This window comes from Chroicocephalus ridibundus, chromosome 3, assembly GCF_963924245.1.
Source record: "Chroicocephalus ridibundus chromosome 3, bChrRid1.1, whole genome shotgun sequence".
NCBI lineage: Eukaryota > Metazoa > Chordata > Aves > Charadriiformes > Laridae > Chroicocephalus > Chroicocephalus ridibundus.
In genome coordinates this window covers 124,905,515-124,927,845 of record NC_086286.1, presented here as the reverse complement: position 1 = coordinate 124,927,845, position 22,331 = coordinate 124,905,515, and the positions used below count along the sequence as shown (strand labels likewise).

At 42.4% G+C, this 22,331-nt stretch overlaps 1 protein-coding gene across 9 annotated transcripts in view; it reads left to right on the top strand.

Annotated features, from left to right (window-relative positions):
• The window catches only part of PKHD1 (PKHD1 ciliary IPT domain containing fibrocystin/polyductin), a 279,614-nt gene that overhangs the window by 245,265 nt on the left and 12,018 nt on the right, over positions 1 to 22,331 (top strand). For 4 of the 9 annotated variants that reach the window (XM_063330663.1, XM_063330661.1, XM_063330660.1 and 1 more), the window contains 3 exons: positions 1,884 to 2,889; positions 16,894 to 17,029; positions 17,999 to 18,086. In XM_063330663.1, the coding sequence (XP_063186733.1) occupies positions 1,884 to 2,889; positions 16,894 to 17,029; positions 17,999 to 18,086 (1,230 nt within the window). Of the gene's footprint in view, positions 1 to 1,883; positions 2,890 to 4,834; positions 4,986 to 16,893; positions 17,030 to 17,998; positions 18,087 to 18,565; positions 19,689 to 22,331 lie in introns of those variants that run through there. The other 5 variants (XR_010070475.1, XR_010070473.1, XM_063330664.1 and 2 more) reach the window with 4 other exon arrangements.

Below are 22,331 nucleotides of genomic sequence, written 5' to 3'. Positions count from 1 at the left end.
GACACTTGGGATGGGATTTGGTGGCAAATTCTGACGTACGTGGAAGCATCTTAGCTCCTGTCATATTCAGTGAAAGAATACCTAAAGCATTGTCTGAAGTGGCTTTTGTACTCCCATGAATCATGTATTACATCTGCAGACATTGTAGTTACCCAAAGAAGTCCAGGTGACATTATACACTTGTGTTTAAGTGACAGGATCCTATCTCTGGTCACTAAAATTACAGGATTATAAAGGGCAATCCAGCTAACAAAACAGAGCTATTTTAGGATGACCTTCACAGAATCACAGAATGATAGGGATTGGAAGGGACCCTTGGAGATCATCTAGTCCAACCACCCTGCCAGAGCAGGGTCACCCGGAGCAGCTTGCACAGGAACGCATCCAGGGGGGTTTTGAATGTCTCCTGATACAGAGACTCCACCACCTCTCTGGGCAGCCTGTGCCAGGGCTCTGCCACCCTCAAAGGAAAGTAGTTCCTCCTCATGTTGAGGTGGAACTTTCTATGCTCAAGTTTGTGCCCATTACCTCTTGTCCTGTCACTGGCCACCACTGAAAAGAGCCTGGCCCCATCCTCCTGACACCCACCCTTTAGGTATTTATAAGCGTTGATAAGATCCCCTCTCAATCTTTTTTTTCCAGACTAAAAAGAACCAAGTCCCTCAGCCTTTCTTCATAACAGTTCCAGTCCCCTAATCATCTTGTTGTCCCCTTTGCTGTCCCCTCTTCAGCAGTTCCCTGTTCTTCTTGAACTGGGGTGCCTAAACTGGACACAGTACTCCAGATGTGGCCTCACCAGGGCAGAATAGAAGGGGAGGATGACCTCCCTTGAGCTGCTTGTGACACTCTTCTAAGTGCACTCCAGATGCCATCGGCCTTCTTGGCCACAAGGGCACATTGCTGGTTCATGAATTTCATTACTTTCTAAACTGTTTTGTCTGCATTGATGGCTGGGGAAATGGGAGTGTTTCAGTTACCATAAATGTGTGTCTAGTGTAATTTCAGGTGCTGTGGGGTGTCCCACTGGGCCTCCGGCTGCCACCCTTCAAGTGCATAGGTCTTCTATAGACACTCTGTGACATATCTCAGATACCTTTGGGTATCCCATGAGATACTAGATGCTTACCTTTGGGTATCCCATGAGATACTAGATGCTTGCCTGTGGGTAAACGATTTAAACTCCAGATCTCCACTGACTGCAATGGGAGCGTAGACACTTGGAGTACTCATAAAGGTCTCCACTATTTGTAGGTGTCTGAATCTGGTGCTTTCTTCTAGCTCTAAAATTTGGTGAGGCAATTCACTTCTGGAGTAAATGAATGATTTTCTGGTCCTTTCTAGTTTTTTTTTGTTTGTTTGTTTGAGATACAGTCCCTGTGAATGGGATGAGCGGGTTTCATGCACTGTTAAATCATCTTTCCAAAGAATTGCAGTCATGCCCTGATTTTTTACCCTGCTACAAGCTTGGAACCAGGAGAATGTAGAAGACATAAGGACATAGGGACATAGTGGTGGGTCAGACCAAAGGTCCATCTAGTGTGCCTGCTCTTTCAACCGTGGCCGTAATTTGATATCTAGAAAGAACAAGTCAAATGTATATGGTACTTCTCTGCCATTCATTACCAGTCTTCAACCATTTTCAGCTCAAGGACATCTTGAGGTAGATGTAGTTTCTACCTATTTAATATTCCTTAGTGTTCAGGCTTCTCTAAAAACTATGTAAAATTTTAGCATCAACAAATTGACTTTGGGCGCTGAATGGGAAAATAAGCAGTTTATAAAAAAATAAAATATATATATAAAAAATATCACAAACTGCTGAGATGATATCTGTAACAATTCTTATTTTTTTTTTCTCCCCATCTCCCTTTATTCTCTTCCAGGAATTTACCGAGATGACAGCAAGTGCATCTTCAATCCCTCAGTACAAGGCTACTTCTGCACACAGGCAGATCACGCACTTGTCATCCTAGAAAACTTGGACCCCAACATGTCCAGCCAGAGGCTGTTTCCAGTGGTAGCAATGACAGACAGCTTTATGGACACCTTCAGTGATGTGACGTCGCATTCATCGTGTTATCTTGCAGACCATCGTTCTACTTTCTTTTCTGTGTTACCATCCACCAAACTTACTACAATTTGCTTCCCAGACCTAGCACCTCTGACTTTCAGACTCTACCTCCTCAGTGGCCAAAATGCAACCAGACTGCCCCTTGCTATATTCTACAATGAACCACTCAGCCTTCGTGTTTTCGTTCAAGGGAAATACGTTTCTCCAACTCCATCTTCTTTCTCAACAAATGAAGGGGCAGGGGCAAATTACTTTAGCTTTGAGGACAATCTTCTCTATGTTCTCCTGCATGAGAAGGAACCTGTAGAAGTAGTTGCTGGCCTTTCCCTTCTTGTGGCTTTCACTGTAACTGAGGCTCTTGGGGGAGAGGATGAAGCAAGTGTAATACATCGATTAAATGATTTCTTGAAGGTTGGTCATGACCAAGTCAGAGTAGTCCATCATGTGCTGGGAGGTGAAAGCATGCTGAAGGTAATCTCAGCCAATGCTAGCAAAAAGAAATACCACTGCCCCAACATGGCATTTTGTACAGCCTTTCATAGCAGATCTAGCTCATGGAAAGTGGGGAGAGGACCAGTGAGTACCCGAGCTCTGCGGCCATCTGATGAGGCTGGTCCATCAAGAGTGCTCATCATTGAACTTGGTGATCCACCAGGTCATCCAAGAAATGAGTTGACAAGCGACAGCTTAAAGAGTTTGGCCAGAAAAATTATCAACGCTCATCAGACTGGAGACCTTCAGAGAGGCCTTGGCTTACCAGTTGATAGCTTAATGGTGACTCAGCCTGTCTCACTGTTTCCCGCAGAAGCTAACAACAGGTAAGTATCAGATTCAGTATCAGCAGTTTCTGATTTAAGTGTAGTGAGGCAATTTAACCACTTGATCTGCTTATTAAGATAGAGCGTAAATTCTCCGTTGACTGAAATATGACTAACCATGGTGAAACACATTATAAAGTTCCAGTGATAGAGCTATGCCCAAGTACTAGCTGGACTCCTGAGTGTGAATTACTGCTGATATTCTGCTGATATTCATGGATCTGTGTAGTGCAGAGATGCTTTAAGCCAGGAACAGAGTTCCTGGATGTTTGCCTTGAAACTACAAAGTATTGGTTAAAGTCAATGCTTCTAAAGAAGTTCAGACTACAATAGTTCTTAAGTTTTAAAAAAATAAATCTACAAATTTGAATTAAAATTAAAAATTAAATTTTAAAATTAAATTTTAAAAAATTAAATCTACAAATACAGAGATGTATTATGAAAAACAGCTTGTTGCCTTAATTAACATGCAGGTCTAAACCTTAATTCACATACTTTTAAACTTTAAGGCCAGAAAGGCCTGTGTAGTCTTCTACTTCAATCTCCTGCATAACACAGGCCACTGCTGTTCATTTTGATACCTCCATGTTGACCTTTCTTTTTGGCTAAAATACTTATTCTAGAAAACTATCTGGTCTTCACAGAATCACAGAATGGTAGGGGTTGGAAGGGACCTTTGGAGATCATCCAGTCCAACCCCTTGCCAGAGCAGGGTCACCCAGAGCAGGTTGCAGAGGAACACGTCCAGGCAAGTTTTGAATGTCTCCAGAGTTGGAGACTCCACCACCTCTCTGGGCAGCCTGTGCCACGGCTCTGCCACCCTCAAAGGAAAGTAGTTCCTCCTCATGTTGAGGTGGAACTTCCTATGTTCAAGTTTGTGCCCGTTACCTCTTGTCTTATCCCTGGGCACCACTAAAAAGAGCCTGGACCCATCCTCCTGATACCCACCCTTTAAGTATTTATAAGTGTTGATAAGGTCCCCCCTCAGCCTTTTTTTTCCAGACTGGAAAGATCCAAATCCCTCAGCCTTTCTTTTCTTGAAGACAGAAGAGCTGGAAATATCCAATCCTACCTGAATGTGTGCCTAGATGTTGGATGCTATCCCTGGTTTTGCTGCCACAAGTACTTGCCTGTTGTCTCTTGTCAGTACTTGCCCGTTGTCTCTTGTCAGCCTATGTGTCTCCACCTTCCCATGAGAGTCTCTTGTTCTTTCTTTCACTGTTATATGAGTGAGTTTCTGGGCATTGACTCTTCCTCCTCCTCCAGATGCCTCCAGAGTAATCAAATCACTTGGCTGTCTGCTTTTTAATAAATTGAAAGGTTTGAGTTCTGGAGAATGTTTCTTTCCTTCTCTGTCTCTGTTTTCTGGATTCTTTTTGAAGCGCATATATCTGAAAAACTAACAGTTTTCCTCCATATCAGTGCCATATGCAAAAGTGCTGCTAAATCCCATTTTCTACTGAAAGAATTCAATGATCCCATTAGCCCATTTTTCCACAGAAATAGGAGACTTCATGATCCACTGTTTGTTCACCGTATTAACTAATTCCTTCTGAGTCCTAGCTTTCCAGGACCCAAGCCATCCAGTTTGTTTGCCCAGATCCAACACACCACATGGCCTAGGTGCCCATGTTTGATTAATCTCTCCATAATGTATTAGCCCACCAATGCTTCTGTGCATTTTATTTTCACATTTGTTTCTTGACATAGATAAAGCATCTTAACAGCACAGGTCATCCTTTTACTTTATAACAATTTCCCAATGGGAGCTACTTTTTGAGCTCTGCCTTTTACCTAGTTCTTGGCCAGTTTTTTATGTACTAATTTTTTTATTGGTGTTCTGTACCAAGACTTAGTTTTTGAAGGTCATTTTTTTCCTCTCCTCCACTGCAGCGAACAACCCTTTCTGTACCTCCTTCCTCTGTTCCTGTCTTTCTCTTTTCAGCCTCTTGCAGCCATTATTTCCATGTCCCAGACAGCAGCCCTTATCTGCAGAGAAGGCTAGGAGGAGCAAGGCTGGGAAGGGAGCAGACAGCAGAGTATTTCAGCCTCAGATCCTGAATCTATATTAAAAGCATATGGGAAATATGAAAAAGGTAATATCCCATCTGTTTTTAATAGGGGGCATGGGATTTGATGTTTGGCAACCTTATTATGTACTCTTTTGATATTGCATAATGTTATTTTTTGATGTTGTGCACTGCTGAGCCTTACCCAACTAAGCATATTCCATCTATGCAAGAAAGCAATTGGATTTGTCTAAGACTTACTTTCTCTAATTAATACCATATCCTGTAACATTTACCACTGACCCCTGTACCATTCTGATGTCTGTTGGCTGCTAGAGATACAAACTGCCATTCACACACTTAACTTTTCTACTAGGCACTGTGTGGCTTACGGTAGTGAAGCACCCACAGTAAGGACACTGGTCTGTCACCACAGGAATCTTTGCTTTGCTTTTTTTGATTGGTTTTGGTTTGTTGGTTTTGGTTTTATTTTGTGGTTTGTTTGCTTTTTGCTGTTTTTACTTTGTTTTGTTTTGTTTTGTTGGTTTTTTTTAATGGTAATATATTAAGCACAGTGGGAAATTTTTATTTGCGAGATCAAATTTTAAATCAGGGACAAACTCTGAGGATATGCAATATTTTTCACTGGCAGAACTAACATCACTATTGTCAGTGGGTGTATTTGTTTTACGATGTAGAATACTACAAAATGGGACAGCAAAAAAATGCTGCAGGAAGTTTTACAGCCTGTGATAGGAAAGGTTATCCTGTCTTTACGCCATCCCAAGACATGCCAGACTGCAGGATGTGACAGGTACAGAACAGGGTCTCCATTATTGATGACCAGAACAAGAGGAGCAACAATAGCTAAACTGTGGGAAAGGAACAAGGTATAGATTTTTTTAGAGTAAGTTCACCAGAACCCTATTAAATGCCTGTAAGCTCCTGAACGCATCAGTGTAACATCATGGGGAGGGGGGGAGGAAGAGATCACCTAAAGGACCACTCTCCTCTGTGTGCCAGGGAAGAAACCTTGTGGCTGCCTTTTTTCAGGCACAAATGACATTTTCTCCACACTGGGGACTGCTCTCCCAGCTGGGGTTTGTCTTCCCATCTGTGCATGCTCTGTGAAACCAGTTCAAAGAGCGACGATCAGTAAAGGTCCCTGGGAAGGAGGCTGATTTATTATAGGGACAAGAGCAGTGTTAACTTAAAGCCATAGATTCACCTTCTCAGTAGGGGAAGACCTAGAATGTATAATAAAGAGAATACTAACATCACCATATCATAGGACCAGATCAGAGATCATCCACCTTTAGCTGCCTGGGCTCCTCTGCAGTATTATTTATTGCTTCTCATCAGTCATAGCTTTTCTGGAATTACTCATGGCTGACATTTCTGATGCAATAAGGCCACAGATAACTTGTGAAATGAAATCAGGGTTTTCCTGTTGGGACATATAGTATCCCCACTGTCTATCTGTCTCTCTTTAGGCAGTACATGCTAGCACAAGCGAGGATAATGGGGCTGGGATTACAAATCAGGCTAAGTATTCCTGTGTATTTGTCTGTGGAAAGAAAAGAAAAATCTTTTCACCCCTAAATCATGCAAGATCCAATCAGGCTGTCAGGTATACACAGAACCTGCCCTCCTGCTGGGCCAGTCTCCGTGTGGTTTCATCGTGGCTCCTCTTGCATCAAGACAACAACAAAAAGGTCTTTGATCAGCAGAGACTGGGTGTTCATCTTTGCAGCCCAGGACAACGAGGGGGAAGGCAGCCTTGGAAACCTTACTGAGGTCGGATAACAAGGCAGTAAATCTATATATTACATGGCCAAGCCTTTAAAAAAATCACTTGTCCATTATGATTTGAAATGCTTTTTTACATGATTTTAATTTAGCTCCTTTGTTAGGGTGACTTCAAGCACAGCTCATTGGATTGTCAAGGAAAGACGGAGGTGATTGCTGTAGTCTTGCTCAGCTGGAGAATGAGAGATGACTATCACATAGCTTTATCTTCCTGTGAATGTCTGTATGTTAATATATGCTGCAATGTATTTTACAGATAGAAATCTCTGTTTTGCAATGTTTGCCTGATTTAAATATAAATATAACAGTGAAAGAACAAGGGAGCACAACAGCACACGTATTGCGTGTGTTTGTGCGGGTGCCTTTATACTAAATCAGAAATATAATATTGGACAGTCATCCAGAAGCCATTTAGTCTGTATCCCCACACCAGTGCAGGGTACTTTGCTCCTTCTTGACGGACCTTTAACCTGCTACAAACTGAAATTTGCAGGCATTAATCTTTCTTTATTAAGAGTTAGGTTTGGCGTAATCTGTGAAAAACTGTGTGTGTGCAGGAAATGATGGTGTTTGAAACTCACAGCAAGCAATAAAAGTGAAGCAAATCATCAAAGAACTGCTCATTCAGACAGCAATACCCATGCAGAGCACTAAATGAGAAATTACAACTAATTTGCTATGTCACACGACATATACACAGGCAGGCAGGGTTAGAAGTTCGAACTAGATTAATTCTGACACATCCTAACCCCAAAGTGTTTGGGTTTGGTAACCTTGGTGCAGGTTTCAGGCAGGTTGCTGTATGGAATTGCACAGGGTTTTAAAAAAGGGAGACGACAACGTTTTTTCCTGCGCAGGGATACAACTTTTCCTCCAATGGGTAGGCAAAAGGAGGATGCTAAAAATCCTGATATCAAAGCTGCAGTTATTGCAGCATTTGAGGCTCTATAAAAATTTTATCTGCCACACACTCCTGAAGTAAAGATGTGGAAAGGTGATACTCAGGAGCTTAAACCATAAGCTTAAAAGCTCCTTAAAATTAAGGATTAATTGCAAGTCAGATGTTCATAGGGACAGTATAAAGAATATATTTTTGAACAGCATGTGCCAATCTGTTTGTTGATGTACAAAAAAAGACAACCTCAGTTAAAGTAGATACAGGGAAGGACATTTAACACAATAATGGAAATAGTTTATTTTAAGATGTAAGGAATAAAAAAAGATTGGTTTGTTTAACTTGGCAAAGCAAGGTTGAAGGGAGAGATCATCCTATCTGTGAAAATATGTTGGAAAAGTAAATACCAGAGAGGAAGCGCTAGATATTAATGGACAATGACAGCAGAGGAACAACTGGGTGTAAAGTACCAAGAGGTAAATTTGCATTTAAAAATAGAAAAAGGTTCCTCCTCAGGGAATAAACTGGAAGAACCTGCCAACAGAACTGGAAGAAGACTATTTCTCATTCAACATCAATCTATTTTCCTGATTTATTTTTTTCTCCACATGGCCAATGCAATATTCTGACCTTTTTTTTTTTTTCATTATTTTTTATTTAAATAGTTTGGGAATAGCTGAGACCCATTTTTGGCCAACAACTCATTTAACAGTCCAGCAAAACTGTGGAAAAGTACACATGAATAAATTTACGGTGAAACCTAGAAGGTTTCTAATCAAAGTAGTGGGATTCTATAATGGGCTATTTATGAGAGTGATGGGTTAAGAAACTTCATCAGAATAAAGGGGGAGTTAATACATATTACTTCATATAAAACTGTGTGATCATATTTCAATTTAGGAATCAGGATGAATTTCACTATTTTGTTCTCAATTCATAATTCTTTTCAAACTGGGTAGTTGGAGGATCTGTGAACAAGAGGTAGACGGTCATCGAGAACTCAGGGACTCAGGCAGATCTTTCTGCACTGAAGATGGTGGCAATGAAGACTTGTGTGTGAAAAGAGTCTGAGTGAAGTCATTCTGGATTCCAGAGGGTCTTTTATCACAAATCCTTTTGCTATTTTTTTGCTTCAGGTGGTCTTTCAGCAGAAAATCCAGGAACTGGATGATGGTGTCAGGAAGGCACAGTCATACCAGGGATGATGATGCCACACAAGGTCTTTGACTATGTAGGTGTTAGACCCCAGGTCTGCTGTTTTAGCATTTTTCTTCAAATTTAATTCAGAGTAGGGAAACAGAGTAGATATCTTGTCTCCTCATCTATGTTTAGTAGAGGAATTAAACTGCAGCTTAAGCAGAAATACTTTGCGTTCAGGGACTCTTCCAAAGAAGCACAAAGTATACCTTGTGGGATAGATATGTGAGTCATTCCTGCAGGTTGAAGGTCTGTCCATAAGACTGTGTGTCTGTCTTTGAGGGGGAAAAAAACAAAAACAATCAAGGTAGTCCACCCTTTTTGCATATGATGCTTGTATGAAGCCAGTATTTCCCTTGCAAGTTTTCAAACAAATCTCCAAAATACCCTTCTAAAAAACAGCCATGGAGCTTCACGTTGCCACTGCAAATGGATCTATCCATTAAAGGATCTATCACTGTCTACCAGTCACCCAAGCTACCTTCCCCCTCTGAGCCTTATTTTTAAACTACATTTTGGTTATTATCTACTGTACAAGGTAAACTTATAAAAAAAATTGCCAGTCCCACTTAAAAGTGACAGCTATGAATTACAAGATTCAAGCAATTAAAAGTACTACGTCCACTGTAACCATGGTAGAAACCACAGCTTGCTCTGACAATGGGCTTCCAAAAACCAGCTGGTTCCTCTGCAGGAAAGGAGCAGGAGGTAGGAAAGGTGAAAGGAGAGGAGAGAGCAGATGAGGAGGAAGATAAAGGGGGAAAAGGAGTGCAGGACTTTCATGGAATCATAGAATCATAGAACGGTTTGGCTTGGAAGGGACCTTAAAGATCATCTAGTTCCAACCCCACTGCCATGAGCGGGGACATTTTCAACTAGAACAGGTTGCTAGAGCCCCATCCAAACTGACCTGTAGCGTTTCCAGGGATGGGGCATCTACCACCTCTGGGCAACCTGGGCCAGGGTTGCACCACCCTCATTGTAAAAAATTTCTTTCTTACATCTGGTCTAAATCTTCCCTCTTTTAGTTTAAAACCATTACTCCATGTCCTGCTGCAACAGGCCCTGCTAAAAAGTTTGTCCCTATGTTTCTTTTAAGCCCCCTTTAAGTACTGAAAGGCAGCAATAAGGTCTCCACAGAGCCTTCTCTTCTCCAGGTTGAACACCCCCAACTCTCTCAGCCTGTCCTCGCAGGATGAGTTGCTCCAGCCCTTGAATCATCTTCGTGCCCTCCTCTGGACTCGCTCCAAAAGGTCCATGTTCTTATTATTTTAGGGGCCACAGAGTTGGATGCTGTACTGCAGGTGGTGTCTCACCAGAGCAGAGTAGAGGGGAAGAATCACCTCCCTCAACCTGCTGGCCACTCTTCTTTTGATGCAGCCCAGGATACGGTTGGCTTTCTGGGCTGTGAGCTCACATTGCCAGCTCATGTCCAGCTTTTCATCCACCAGTACCCTCAAGTCCTTCCTGGCAGGGCTGCTCTCAATCCATCCATACCCCAGCCTGTATTGACACCAGGGGTTGCCCCGACCCAGGTGCAGGACCTTGCACTTGGCCTTGTTGGACCTCATGATGTTCACAGACTTTGCAGGCTCTACAGCAGAAAGGAGGGGTATATTGTCATTGTCATGTATTACCCAAGCCAGTGTGGGTCTTTGAAACTATGGGTTTGTGTTAAAAATAAAGGGGATATGCTCAAGAGGAGCATTTCCCAATTTCCTGGTGTTCCCAGAAGTTACAGGTGTTTGGACACATGCAGAAGAGGCAGAAGCATCCCCCTTGTCTTTCTCAAGGACTGGAAAGAGATCTGGTCCCAGCGCTGCTATCCTAGTGCTGTCAAACAAAACCTGCCTTTCTCATGGATCCATTTTCCCGCTTTACAATTAATGAGACCTGCAGTAAAAGCAATGATTTACATGAGTGTGCACACAGCAGTGAGGAGCTGCCAGTCATGTCTCCAAAGGACCGATCCTTTCCCTACTCCACCTTATTTAACATGATAGAGGTGTCACCTCTATCAGCAGAGCTTGTCTGGTGTGACATTTGAGCGAGTGACAGCTGTTCTGGCTCTGAGGTCAGCCCGCTTTGCTGTCGCATCGTGCTCTTGACTGCTACCTTGCATTGGGTGGGAAAGGGGGAAAAATTCTTCCACGTGCTTTGTTAGCAGGCGCCTGGTGAGCAAATAGTTAAATGGGTTTGGATGCTGGGTCTTTGTGGGAGTGTATGCATGTATATACATGTGTACATGTATATATATAGATAGATACAGATATATACACATACACCTTGGTTTGGCTGTAGGACCTCGCGCCCGCAGGCCACAGTCACATTATCATCTGGAAATTGGATAACGACAGCACAATGACAAATCCAGGTTGCTTGCAATAAGGTGCTAATCCCTTTGCTTTAATATCGGAGCAGCGTGTAATGATGTTTGGACATCACTCCAGTTTACTGACGACCCCACTGGGGCCAGCAATAGAAGCGTACAACTGTCTAACAAGCCATCAGGTGACCGCCGTCGTCAAAGCAACGGAGGATGCAATCTAATCTTCCCTCCATCCCTTCCAGCTCCCAATAAGGACCAGATTATAGAAGTGGCCCATCAATGCTTGGTAACTCGAATCAATTAACGTTAATTCGCACAATGCTATGATGTATTGTGATCACTTTCATTTCAGAGAAGGGGGAAGAAATTGCTATAATTCACCTAAAATGAGGTTGTCTATGGTGCTGAGGTATTAATTGGGTGTCCATATTAAATGGAAAAGGAGCACGGTAGTGAAGGAAAAGTGGATGAGTGACTCTCTTGGCTGCTATTGACCTATCAGAAGAAGACAGTGCCCTTTTCCTTTGCTTTTATCTATTACAGTTTTCCCTATTGCGTGTCAAGTTGATGTATTATAAAAAATTCATTTGGTGACCTTTCACCCCCCTAGCAGATTAAACAATTTCACTGGGATGGCATCATTAACAGGGCCTTACATTTAATGATGATTTCTCTAAAAGGCCACGGAGATTCGATTTTAAGCTAACAGATTTATTGCACTATTATAACATATCGTAAAAAACTGTACCACCTACGGTCTGGTTTTAGGATAGAAACTGTTTAAGAGTTTATGTGGAGCTTAAAGTGGTATTACCTTGGGATACACAGCAGCGGCAAGGCTCTGACCTCCGGCAGGATGCTGTTTACATTTAATAAAAGACGTTTCTCCGACCGTAAACTTCGAGAGTGTGTTATGGAGGAGGCCTGGCTTAGCTCCTCACCACTAGCAGGCGGCTTTGTAAGTCAGGGTATTTCCAGTCATCTACAGCAATTATTGGAAGTCACTAATGAAATTTGAGGATGTTTCTCTCCTATCTGATGCATCGACTCTGTCCCTCTCTTTCTAAAGACTCATGGTGGTCTGAAAATCCTGAAAGCTAGATTGGGAGCCATTTGGAGCGTGGACAATCTCTAGCAAATGGAGAAATGGATATCTGATGGTGGCAGTGCCCCAAAAAGCTAATGTCAGAAGAAGCTGGTCAAAAAGACTGGGTATTTTAATTAATACATACTCCAAGGGAGTATGCATTGGACCTTTCCTTCAGAACTTTTTCAATCTAACCAATTTACCCAGTGCTTTGAACAACCACAAAATATCCAGCTTCTAACTAAAGCATCTTTGCTTTTTGAAAGGAAACCCTCACAATCTTTAGATAAAGCAGTATAGTCCTCTTGCTCAGCCTTGCCCACAGAGCCAATTCAGTTACTTGTTGCTGTTCTTGTTCCCTGTTCACCATCAATCTAGGCCTCCTAGCTACTTCTCTGCACTACTAGATGTTCTCTTGTTAGCTTTCTGCCATCACAGCATCTGACCTCCAGGGCAGTGGACACACGGCTTTGTTCAAAGCTCCCTCCTGTTGCTAGCTGGAATATGCATTTAGGTGCCTAAGGTTTGGAATTTTGGTCTTATTGACTCAACCTACATGAAAGGCGGGAGACATCATCAACGTCAGACATCATGGGTCCTATTCAGTTCATTAGTGCAGTCCTTATAAGGAGATACGATTAGTAGTATGTATTTATTGTTTCTTTGTTGTCACGGAAAGCTGCAGCCTGCTTTTCACTGGAATTTGTTTCCTCTTCCTTTTATAATATGGGAAATCATGGGCATTGGTGTAAAGTCGTCTTTTTGATCGCTTTCTTGCTTAAAGTAGGAATGACCTGACTCCTCACTGTCTTCTGGATACTCATGTCTCTCTTTCCCTATCTCTATTACTTAATGATAAGACCTGGAGGGGGAGACAAAGCTCTAACAGTGCAGCTGAGAAGGCACAGGTACCTGGTTTCTGGCTAACTTCATCACCACATGACGTGAGAACGCACTTCTCGCCCAAAGATGCTAAATTCCTCACAGCCCTTCCAGTGAATCTGTACCTACTTTGCCTTACATGTCTTCATCCTGCCTATATCCTGTCTTCACAATAGCTTCTTCTTTCTTGTAGACTGTCTTCTCTTCACCAGCAATCACTACCTTTTATCAACAAAAAAAAAAATAATCTCTTTGGCTTGACCATGATGCATTTTGACATTTATTCCCCAAATTCTTCCCATTGTCCTTCCCCTTCCAAGGATATACCAATGCCGCAACCCTAGCGTTGCAGGCATATGCCGATAACTGTTCAATTAGTTTTATTATCTTTGTTTATTAGGAAATTAAATATACCAGGGGCTATTCTCTGGCACCAAGGCCAGCTGATATGGATCAGCCTATGTCCATAAAATCAAGTTACCTCACCCACCATTTCAGGATGGCTTCATCCAGACTGCCAAGTGAGAACATCCTCTGACAGCAGCAGCTCCCAGACCATTTGGAAGTTGTGCTGGACTTTGCTCTTGGGTTTAGACCACAGCTTGTGATGGACCAACAGTTTAACAGTAGAGGTGATCCAGTTTCAGTGCCAAGGCCTGTTATTTCTAATGTTGATACATGTTTTCTAATATGGATGTATCTATTGACTTTAATGGACTCTTTACCCAGCCTCTGCATCTGATCTCTTTCCCCTGGAAGTCAACTGAAAATAATAGCTATTATTATTGTTATTGTTAATGTTACTGTTGTTATTATTATAGTTGTTATTAGTATCATCGTTATTATAGTTATTATTGTGGTTATAATTAAAATGACAAACTCTCCTTGGTTTCAAGGAGACTTCCCTCCCTCTGCCCCAAATCTCTCCACCTTCTTTCTCAATCATGCCTTAATACCTGCAGTAGACCTTCTACTTTCCACGACTACTAATTTCCTTGCTCCTAAAGAGCAGACACTTGCACTCCTGCCGAGTCTCAGCATGTTCAGCAGACATGTGTCAGCACTGATGGTGAAAGGATCTGGGATCCTGACCTTGGTGTCCCTGATGACTAAGGTATCAGGAGCAGCGTCTGCTTGCCCGCTGTGCCTACATTTAGAAGAGCTGCGAGGTACTGAGCAATGGAGCTGCTCCCCATTGAGAGTTGTCAGCAGGGAATTGCAAACCAGCCTGCTCCTCCTCAGCATGAGGCTTCAGGGTAGTGACAAAACAGCATGCTCTTCTTGCCCATCAGGAGGAAGGTAGGCCTCCTCGCTCTGGCCCTTGTTAGGCTACAGGCGTGCTTGTCCGTCCCCACCTCCCAGCTGCAAAGCTACACCAGGAAACCCTATTTTCCTTCCAGCACAAAACACCAGGGGAGCAGCAGGCTGCTCCTCTCTCCTCCTCCTCCACATTGACACTCGCTTGCAGGAATGTGATTCGCTGTGTGCAGGGTTGTACCCTGAGGCAGGGGGTCCATCACAGCAAGAGTCAGGTTGGACCACGTGGGATATACACAACATGGTCCATGCTATGTTATCTGGATTCAAATCACCTGCAAAGAGACATTAATTTTTAAGTGTCCGTGTGTATTTCTGTTTTGTTTTGGTTTGTTTTCTTTGTCATTACACACCCTAGGGAGTAGGAACATCCACTTCCTACAACCACATTTTGCAGCACCCTTCCTTCAAGTGTGAGATGAGCACAGTTTTACTGTGTAGGGTTTGGGGTGTGCAGTCAAGGCATTTCATGTTAACATTTTTCCTGTTTGTTGACATTTTTAAAGAAGCTGGAGAGAGAAAAAAAAATATTGTTGGCTTACAGAAGCCATGCGAAGATTCACCTAGACTTGTCTGGACTCAGATGGAGCCAGAAAGCTCACAGATAGTGCAGATCTCTGCCATGAAACCAGGAGTGAGTTGGTGTGTTGTTCCTGCCATGAGTTTGTCTCAGTGCTGAATGCTCATTTATGGAAGGAGGTTGATAAGAGTACTCATGAAACCATTGGTGCCTTTGACATGAATTTCAAATACGTCACCGCTTTTCAGACTTTCCCACCGACTAAAAAGAAAAAAAAAAAGATAACTGAAATTTTTTGTGTAAATCCTTGAGCTAGCTCTTGAGACTGCAGGTATCCTCAAATCCTTAGCTGACCCTCCCAGTGTCTGTGGATCAGACCAGTATTTCATATAATCATAAAACAGTTTGGGTTGAAAGGGACCTTTAAAGACCATCTAGTCCAAAGCCCCTGAAATAAGCAGGGACGTCTTCAACTAGATCAGGTTGCCCAGAGCCCCATTGACCCTGACCTGGAATGTCTCCAGGGACGGGGCATCTACCACCTCTCTGGTCAACTTGGGCCAGGGTTCCACCACCCTCATTGTAAAAAATGTCTTCCTTGATCTGGTCTAAATCTACCTTCTTTCAGTTTAAAACTGCTACCCCTCATCCTATCACTCCATTCCCTGATAAAGAGTCCCTCCACAGCTTTCCTGTAGATTCTCTTTAGGCATTGAAAGAATGCTATGAGGTCTCCCCAGAGCCTTCTCTTCTCCAGGCTGAATAACCACAACTCTCTCAGCCTGTTCTCATAGGAAAGGTGCTCCAGCCCTCTGATTGTTTCCCATCAGCTTCAGTATAAACAGTTTCTGGTTTGCAATGCATTAACTACCTCAAAAAAAACCAAAACCAAACCAAAACAAAAAAAAAAAAAAAACAAAAAAACCAAACCAAACCCAAAAAACAAAACCCAAACCAAAAAAAAGAGTTAAACTAAAGGAAACTTATGCTTCGTATATCTTCTGTTTGTAAACGCCTTTAAGCAAACATTAGAGATGAATGAATAGCTTTTCTGCTTTTATTTCAAGACAACATCAGACCCCAGCCACTTCACTGCAATTGCAGATTAGAGTGGTTTATACATATATAAATTATATATATATATATATTTGATACTAAATGACACAAAGCACTGGGAGTGGGAATGAAATAATACAGGCTCAGAATAAAGTGACGATTCTTTATTCAAATGCAGAAACCCTCTCCTGGGCTGTTCTAATTTAAATTTCAGTCTTGGAAAAAACAATGTCTTTCAAAGGGGTGCCTATATACTGCTATATTTCGGTATACAGACTTCACAGATAATGAAGGATAAGAACACAGTTACAGCAGAATAAAGAAATGCAGTAAAGCCTTGTAAGGTCTGTGCTTATGTAGAGGAACTGAAACTTTGTTTTTAGAGGAGTTCAAATGTATTGATTGGAAATCTTTCTGCTGGAGAGGAACATTTGCAGCCTCCACTGTTATCAGTGCACTGCAGCGAAGACTTTGGGGCTAAGGCATTGGGTTTCTGAATCCATAAAATCCCTGTCTCTGCCACGTACTTTCGATGTGATACCAGGGAAATACTTTATTTTGTTAATTTCTCACTTTTACACCTGTAAACTGGGAATTGAAGCAAAAGAGTATTATTTTTTATTAGTTTGGTACTGCTGTCTGCCTGGAAGTGATATCTGTTCAATATTTTCATACATGCTGTTCTCATCCAAGGAATCAAAGTACCATAATGTAAATAAGTAGTCGTTTTGCATAGTGCTCCTTCTTATTCATAACAGACACTGAATATTGCCACGTGTGTTACTGAGGTAAGAAATACTGTGAACAGAAAGTAACCTGTCATTCTTAGGGACTAACATTGAGTGTTTTCATAGCATTAATTTTCTGATTTTATTTTTTTTTTAATTCCTTTGCATGTGAAAGAAACGGAAGCAGACACTACCCAGAAACATGCTTGTATGTGAAGCCCTATAACATCTCTGTTCAGGTCCAGCCCTCAGATGGAGAAGTTGAGAAGCAGCTTCCTGTACAGCCAAAAGTCATTTTCCTGGACAGGAGGGTAGGATTTGCCCCTCTGTGGATGGATGTTTCTATTAATTCTGTATGATTTTGACATTTCTGAGCAATCCAAAAGCTATGAGATGGACCTAAATATAGCATAGGACAGCTCTATAAATAAATATGGCAAAGGATATCTCTTGAGTTTCGTACCCTTCTTCAGACATGTTTCAGGTTTTCTACTTGACTTGAGAACCAGTATCTCAAAAAATAAAGAAACTGAAAGCTAATGCTTTTATATACACATGGATTATAGGATCTAGATCCTGCACACCTATTATGTCTGGGTATATCCAGCCATTATATTTATATTATGGCTTAGGTATGAAAATTAGTTTATTTCACTGAGTGTATGAGGAACTTAAATCTTTAACCTGATTAAATAGACAGACTGAATCTACTTAGTTTCCTTGAACTTCTGGAGTCACCATCCTTGGAGATATTCAAAAGCCATATGGACATTGTCTTGGGCAACCACTTCTACATGTCCCTGCTTCAGCAGATGTGTTGGACAAAGTGATCTCCAGAGGTCCCTTCCAATTTCAATGGTGTTGTGACTCTGTGAACTTAGATGCCATAGAAGCCATGATGTCAAAATTAGCTACCTTTCATAGGTGATGCGAATGTGACCCTAGGTGCCTCAACTGAAGCAATAAACCTTGCCAGACTTTATTGAAACAGACATGAAGCTGCCAGAGCTGGTTCTTCTGAGCTTAAGATCATCTTAAAGACTTATGGTGAGCTTTATGACACTTGTAACATGTAAGATGTAGATGTAAACTGCTGTCCCACTGGTCATTAATAAATTATTATTAATTTATCCCATCCAACCTGGCCTTGAACACTTCGAGGAATGGGGCATCTGCAACTGTTAAATCCCTGTTAAACTCCCTGTTAAAACCATCAAAACTTTCTTTCCTGTTGTTGAGGAGACATGACCTTAATTCTTTTATTTTTTCATTCTTCCCAGGGTCAAAGAGTTGACAAACTGGGCCCTCCCTCAGAACCCTGGGTTGTATCAGCTCACCTCAAGGGCTCCTCCGAGGCTGTGCTAAAAGGTTTGGATGTATTTTCTTATAGCAAGGGTGATGGGAAAACAGCTGTGTGGAATAGTGGCGACAAATTGAGGAGTTCTTCCTCAGAAAGACTGGATGTGAAAGATAGTCTTTCGGCTGAAAAAATAAGTTTGAGGTAGAAGTTTGATGAACTGCCCAGTCATATGCTGAAGAAGGAGAAGCTTATAAAAGTATTCTCTTGTTTCTGGCAGCTTAAAGGGAGTATATCCAGTACGTTATCTTGAAAAGACATATCTTAAATTAAAAAAGAAAAGAATGAAGAATTAGAAATCCCATACCCTGGAGGCAAGGGGGAAGGTCGGGAGAGAGGAAGACTTTCCCTTAGTTGAGGAGGACGAGGTCAGAGACCACTTGGCCAAGCTGGACATTCATAAATCCATGGACCCTGACGGGATGCACCCGCGAGTGCTGAGAGAGCTGGCAGATGTTATCGCTAGACCTCTCTCCATTGTCTTTGCAAGGTCATGGGGAACAGGAAAGGTGCCTGAGGAATGGAGGAAGGCTGACATCACTCCAATCTTCAAAAAAGGCAAGAAGGAGGACCCAGGGAACTACAGGCCGGTTAGTCTCACCTCTGTCCCTGGGAAGGTAATGGAGCGACTCATTCTGGATGTCATCTCCAAACACGTTGAGGAACAGGAAGTTATTGGAAGTGGTCAGCATGGATTTACCAAGGGTAAATCATGCCTGACCAATCTGATAGCTTTCTATGGTGTTATAACTGGTTGGCTGGATGAGGGGAGAGCCGTAGATGTCATCTACCTTGACTTTAGCAAGGCTTTTGACATTGTCTCCCATAACATCCTCATTAGGAAGCTGAGGAAGTATGGGCTAGACGAGGTGACAGTGAGGTGGATCGAGAGCTGGCTGTGTGACAGAACTCAGAGGGTTGTGATCAGCGGCACAGAGTCCAGTTGGAGGCCTGTAACCAGTGGTGTCCCCCAGGGGTCAATACTTGGTCCAATTTTGTTCAATATATTCATTAATGACCTAGATGAGGGGACAGAGTGTATCCTCAGCAACTTTGCTGATGATACCAAGCTGGGAGGGGTGGCCGACAGTCCAGAGGGCCGTGCTGCCATCCAGCATGACCTAGACAGGCTGGAGAGCTGGGCAGAGAAGAACCAAATGAGGTTCAACAAAAGCAAGTGTAGGGTCCTGCACCTGGGAAGGAAGAATGCCAAACACCAGTATAGGTTAGGGGTGGACATGCTGGGAAGCAGCTCTGAGGAGAAGGACCTGGGGGTCCTAGTAGACAGCAAATTATCCATGAGCCAGCAGTGTGCCCTTGTCGCCAAGAAGGCCAATGGCATCCTGGGCTGCATAGGGAAGACTGTGGCCAGTAGGTCGAGGGAGGTCATTCTCCCCCTCTACTCTGCACTGGTGAGGCCACAACTGGAGTACTGTGTCCAGTTTTGGGCTCCCCTGTTCAAGAGGGACAGGGAACTACTGGAGCGAGTCCAGCGAAGGGCAACCAAGATGCTTATGGGACTGGAGCACCTCCCTTATGAGGAAAGGCTGAAAGCGCTGGGACTCTTTAGCCCGGAGAAGAGAAGGTTGAGGGGGGACCTGATTAATGTTTACAAGTATCTAAACGGTGGGTTTAAGGAGGACGGAGCCAGGCTCTTTTCAATGGTTCCCAGCGACAGGACAAGGGGCAATGGGCACAAGCTAGAACATAGGAAGTTCCATTCAAATACACGGAAAAACTTCTTTACGGTGAGGGTGACAGAGCACTGGAACAGGCTGCCCAGGGAGGTTGTGGAGTCCCCTTCTCTGGAGATTTTCAAGACTTGCCTGGATGCAGTCCTGAGGGATGTGCTTTAGGCAATCCTGCTCTAGCAGGGGAGTTGGACTAGATGATCTCTAGAGGTCCCTTCCAACTCTGAAGATTCCGTGATTCTGTGATTCCGTGATTCCGTGAAATCCTAATACCTGATTTTCAGCTAAGGTTAATTGGGGCGATTTCCTTAGGGTCAATGAAAATCTGTTTGTCCCAGCAAAGGATCTGGACAAGCACAGAAAAAACTGCCCATTGTTTTTAGCTAGCCTACTTCAATGTGAAAATGTTTTTCAGGAGTGATCTAGGTGTTTCCCTTCTGGTCCTCACTTATCAAAAGACCTGAACTCCTGATTAACTCTAAGTGTGGGAATATTTCCCTTGGGGTTACTGAGGCTATGAACCTGCTTAGATAAGCGCAGTGCTGTGGATGATCATATTCTTTTAAACTAGAAAGTGGAAATGATATTGATTAGAAAGTATCCTAATTATCATTGCTATAATCTTAAAATGTAAGCAAACAGTGCATACACTGAAAAATGAGATTTCCTATTTCAGGTAAAGTATTGTGTTTGCAGTAAAAGCCATTTATGTGTTAGCTTTGACTTGAAAAGTTGACATTTGGAGAAGATAAGTGGCAGTCGTGGTAGATCAGATCTTCTCAGCCTTTCAGTCCCAGTTTTTGTTAATTAGAAATTCTTCCTACCTCATCATAGTTCCAGGTTTACTGGTTAGAAAAATCCTTTGGTCTTTTTTGTTGTTTTTTATGCCTTTTCAAGGTGGTTCACCTCATAGGCTTAGGAACATAGATCTAGATGAACCAGATTATTGGAGCAGCTAATGGCTAACAGTAGGAGAAAGGAAGGGAGAAAGGGAGGAGGGGAGGAAGAAAGGAAGGAAAGAGTCAAGGAAGGGAAAAGAAAGAGAAGAAGACAAAAAGACAGAAGAGAGGAAGAAAAAGAGAAAAAAGAAAGAAAGAAAAAGAGGGAGAAGGAGAAGAAAGAAAAGTCACTGAAGAGAGATGCACTTCACTTTCTTTAAAAGGTACATGCATCAAATTAATCGTCAATAAACTCCAGCAAAGAAAGAACTGCGTAGTACAGATGTTCTGCATGTAATAGTTTGCTGCAGTTTTTCCTTTGACAAACGTCCTTATTGCATTCGTCTTTTGAAGCATATGAAAGCAGCATTTAATCGAAATGGGTCCCGTCTAGCACACTGAAGCTGCTTCATCTGACAGCAGCCAAACTGCCTCATGGAAAGTAGTTTAGCTCCAAATTAGCTTGCTTCTATGTTAAATACCAGCTTGCCTGAGAGATATTTGTGAAGACTCCCATATATATCCGTAATATTCTGAGCTTTGAAGCATATGTGCCCGAAAGCTGAGATAGTCTCTGTTGAGAAGTACAGTACGGTACTCCAGGCTTCATCATAGACTAGAAATGGCAATTATAAAGTATTTGAATGCAGCTGACAAGACCCTCGGTAAAAGCAGTGTTAGAGTATCAGAGACAAGAAAAGTCTTGGTAGTCTGGACAGATACTGTCACGAGGAGGATCATATGTGTAGGAGATAAATAGGTGAGCCAGGATTGGACTGGAGCAATTAGAGAAATCTGGATTCCCACATCTTCACCGAATCTATTCACAATATAATTTACTGGTTACGTATACATCACAGATGGTCCTGGAGACTCACAATGAAATTGGGGGTTTGGTGTGCTAGATGCTGTATAAAAATAGAAAAAAACATATAGTTAACACTAACTGGGATATTAATATGTTAAATAATACTGGATCATGAAGAGAGCAAACTTTTTAATTTCTGTTGCTAAATCATGAAAATGTGGCATGCTTTTTCCCAGGACCTTGTCTCAGGCAATTTCTGTCCATGGTTCAGAAGTCAACACAGCAAGAAAATAATCTCTGTAGGCGGTTTGCATTGCAACATCTCTGTTTGGAGGCTGTAAGAGTTTAAGTGGTTTGGCCAGGGCATACCAGTTTTTCAGTGCCAAAGAACAGATCCTGGCACTGGTTAGTTTGTATCATACAGGTGTAGGCACAAAAAATGGGATAAAAACAGTGAGAAATTGTCCTGCAGCCTGGTCTACCATCAAAACCCTTGTTTCTTCCTGCTGAATGCTCCCATGGATTTGTGATTGCAAGATGTCTTACAAAGATATTTGCTAACCACTTTGTTCAACAACATGGGCATGGGCATGGCACAGGATAAATGTCCTCCTCACATTCCGACTTTATGGACCTTCACCTGTGCTGCTTAATGGCAATAAAATATTAAACCACCTGCTTCATAAAGCAAATGGTTATTACGTGTTGTCTTTGAGCAGGCAAAAGTCTGTGTTTGTGATCACTGGAGCAAGTCCAGCATCCTAAGGAAGTTCTGCCTTCTCACCCCCCACCTGAACCAACATTTTGAAATTTGTCATT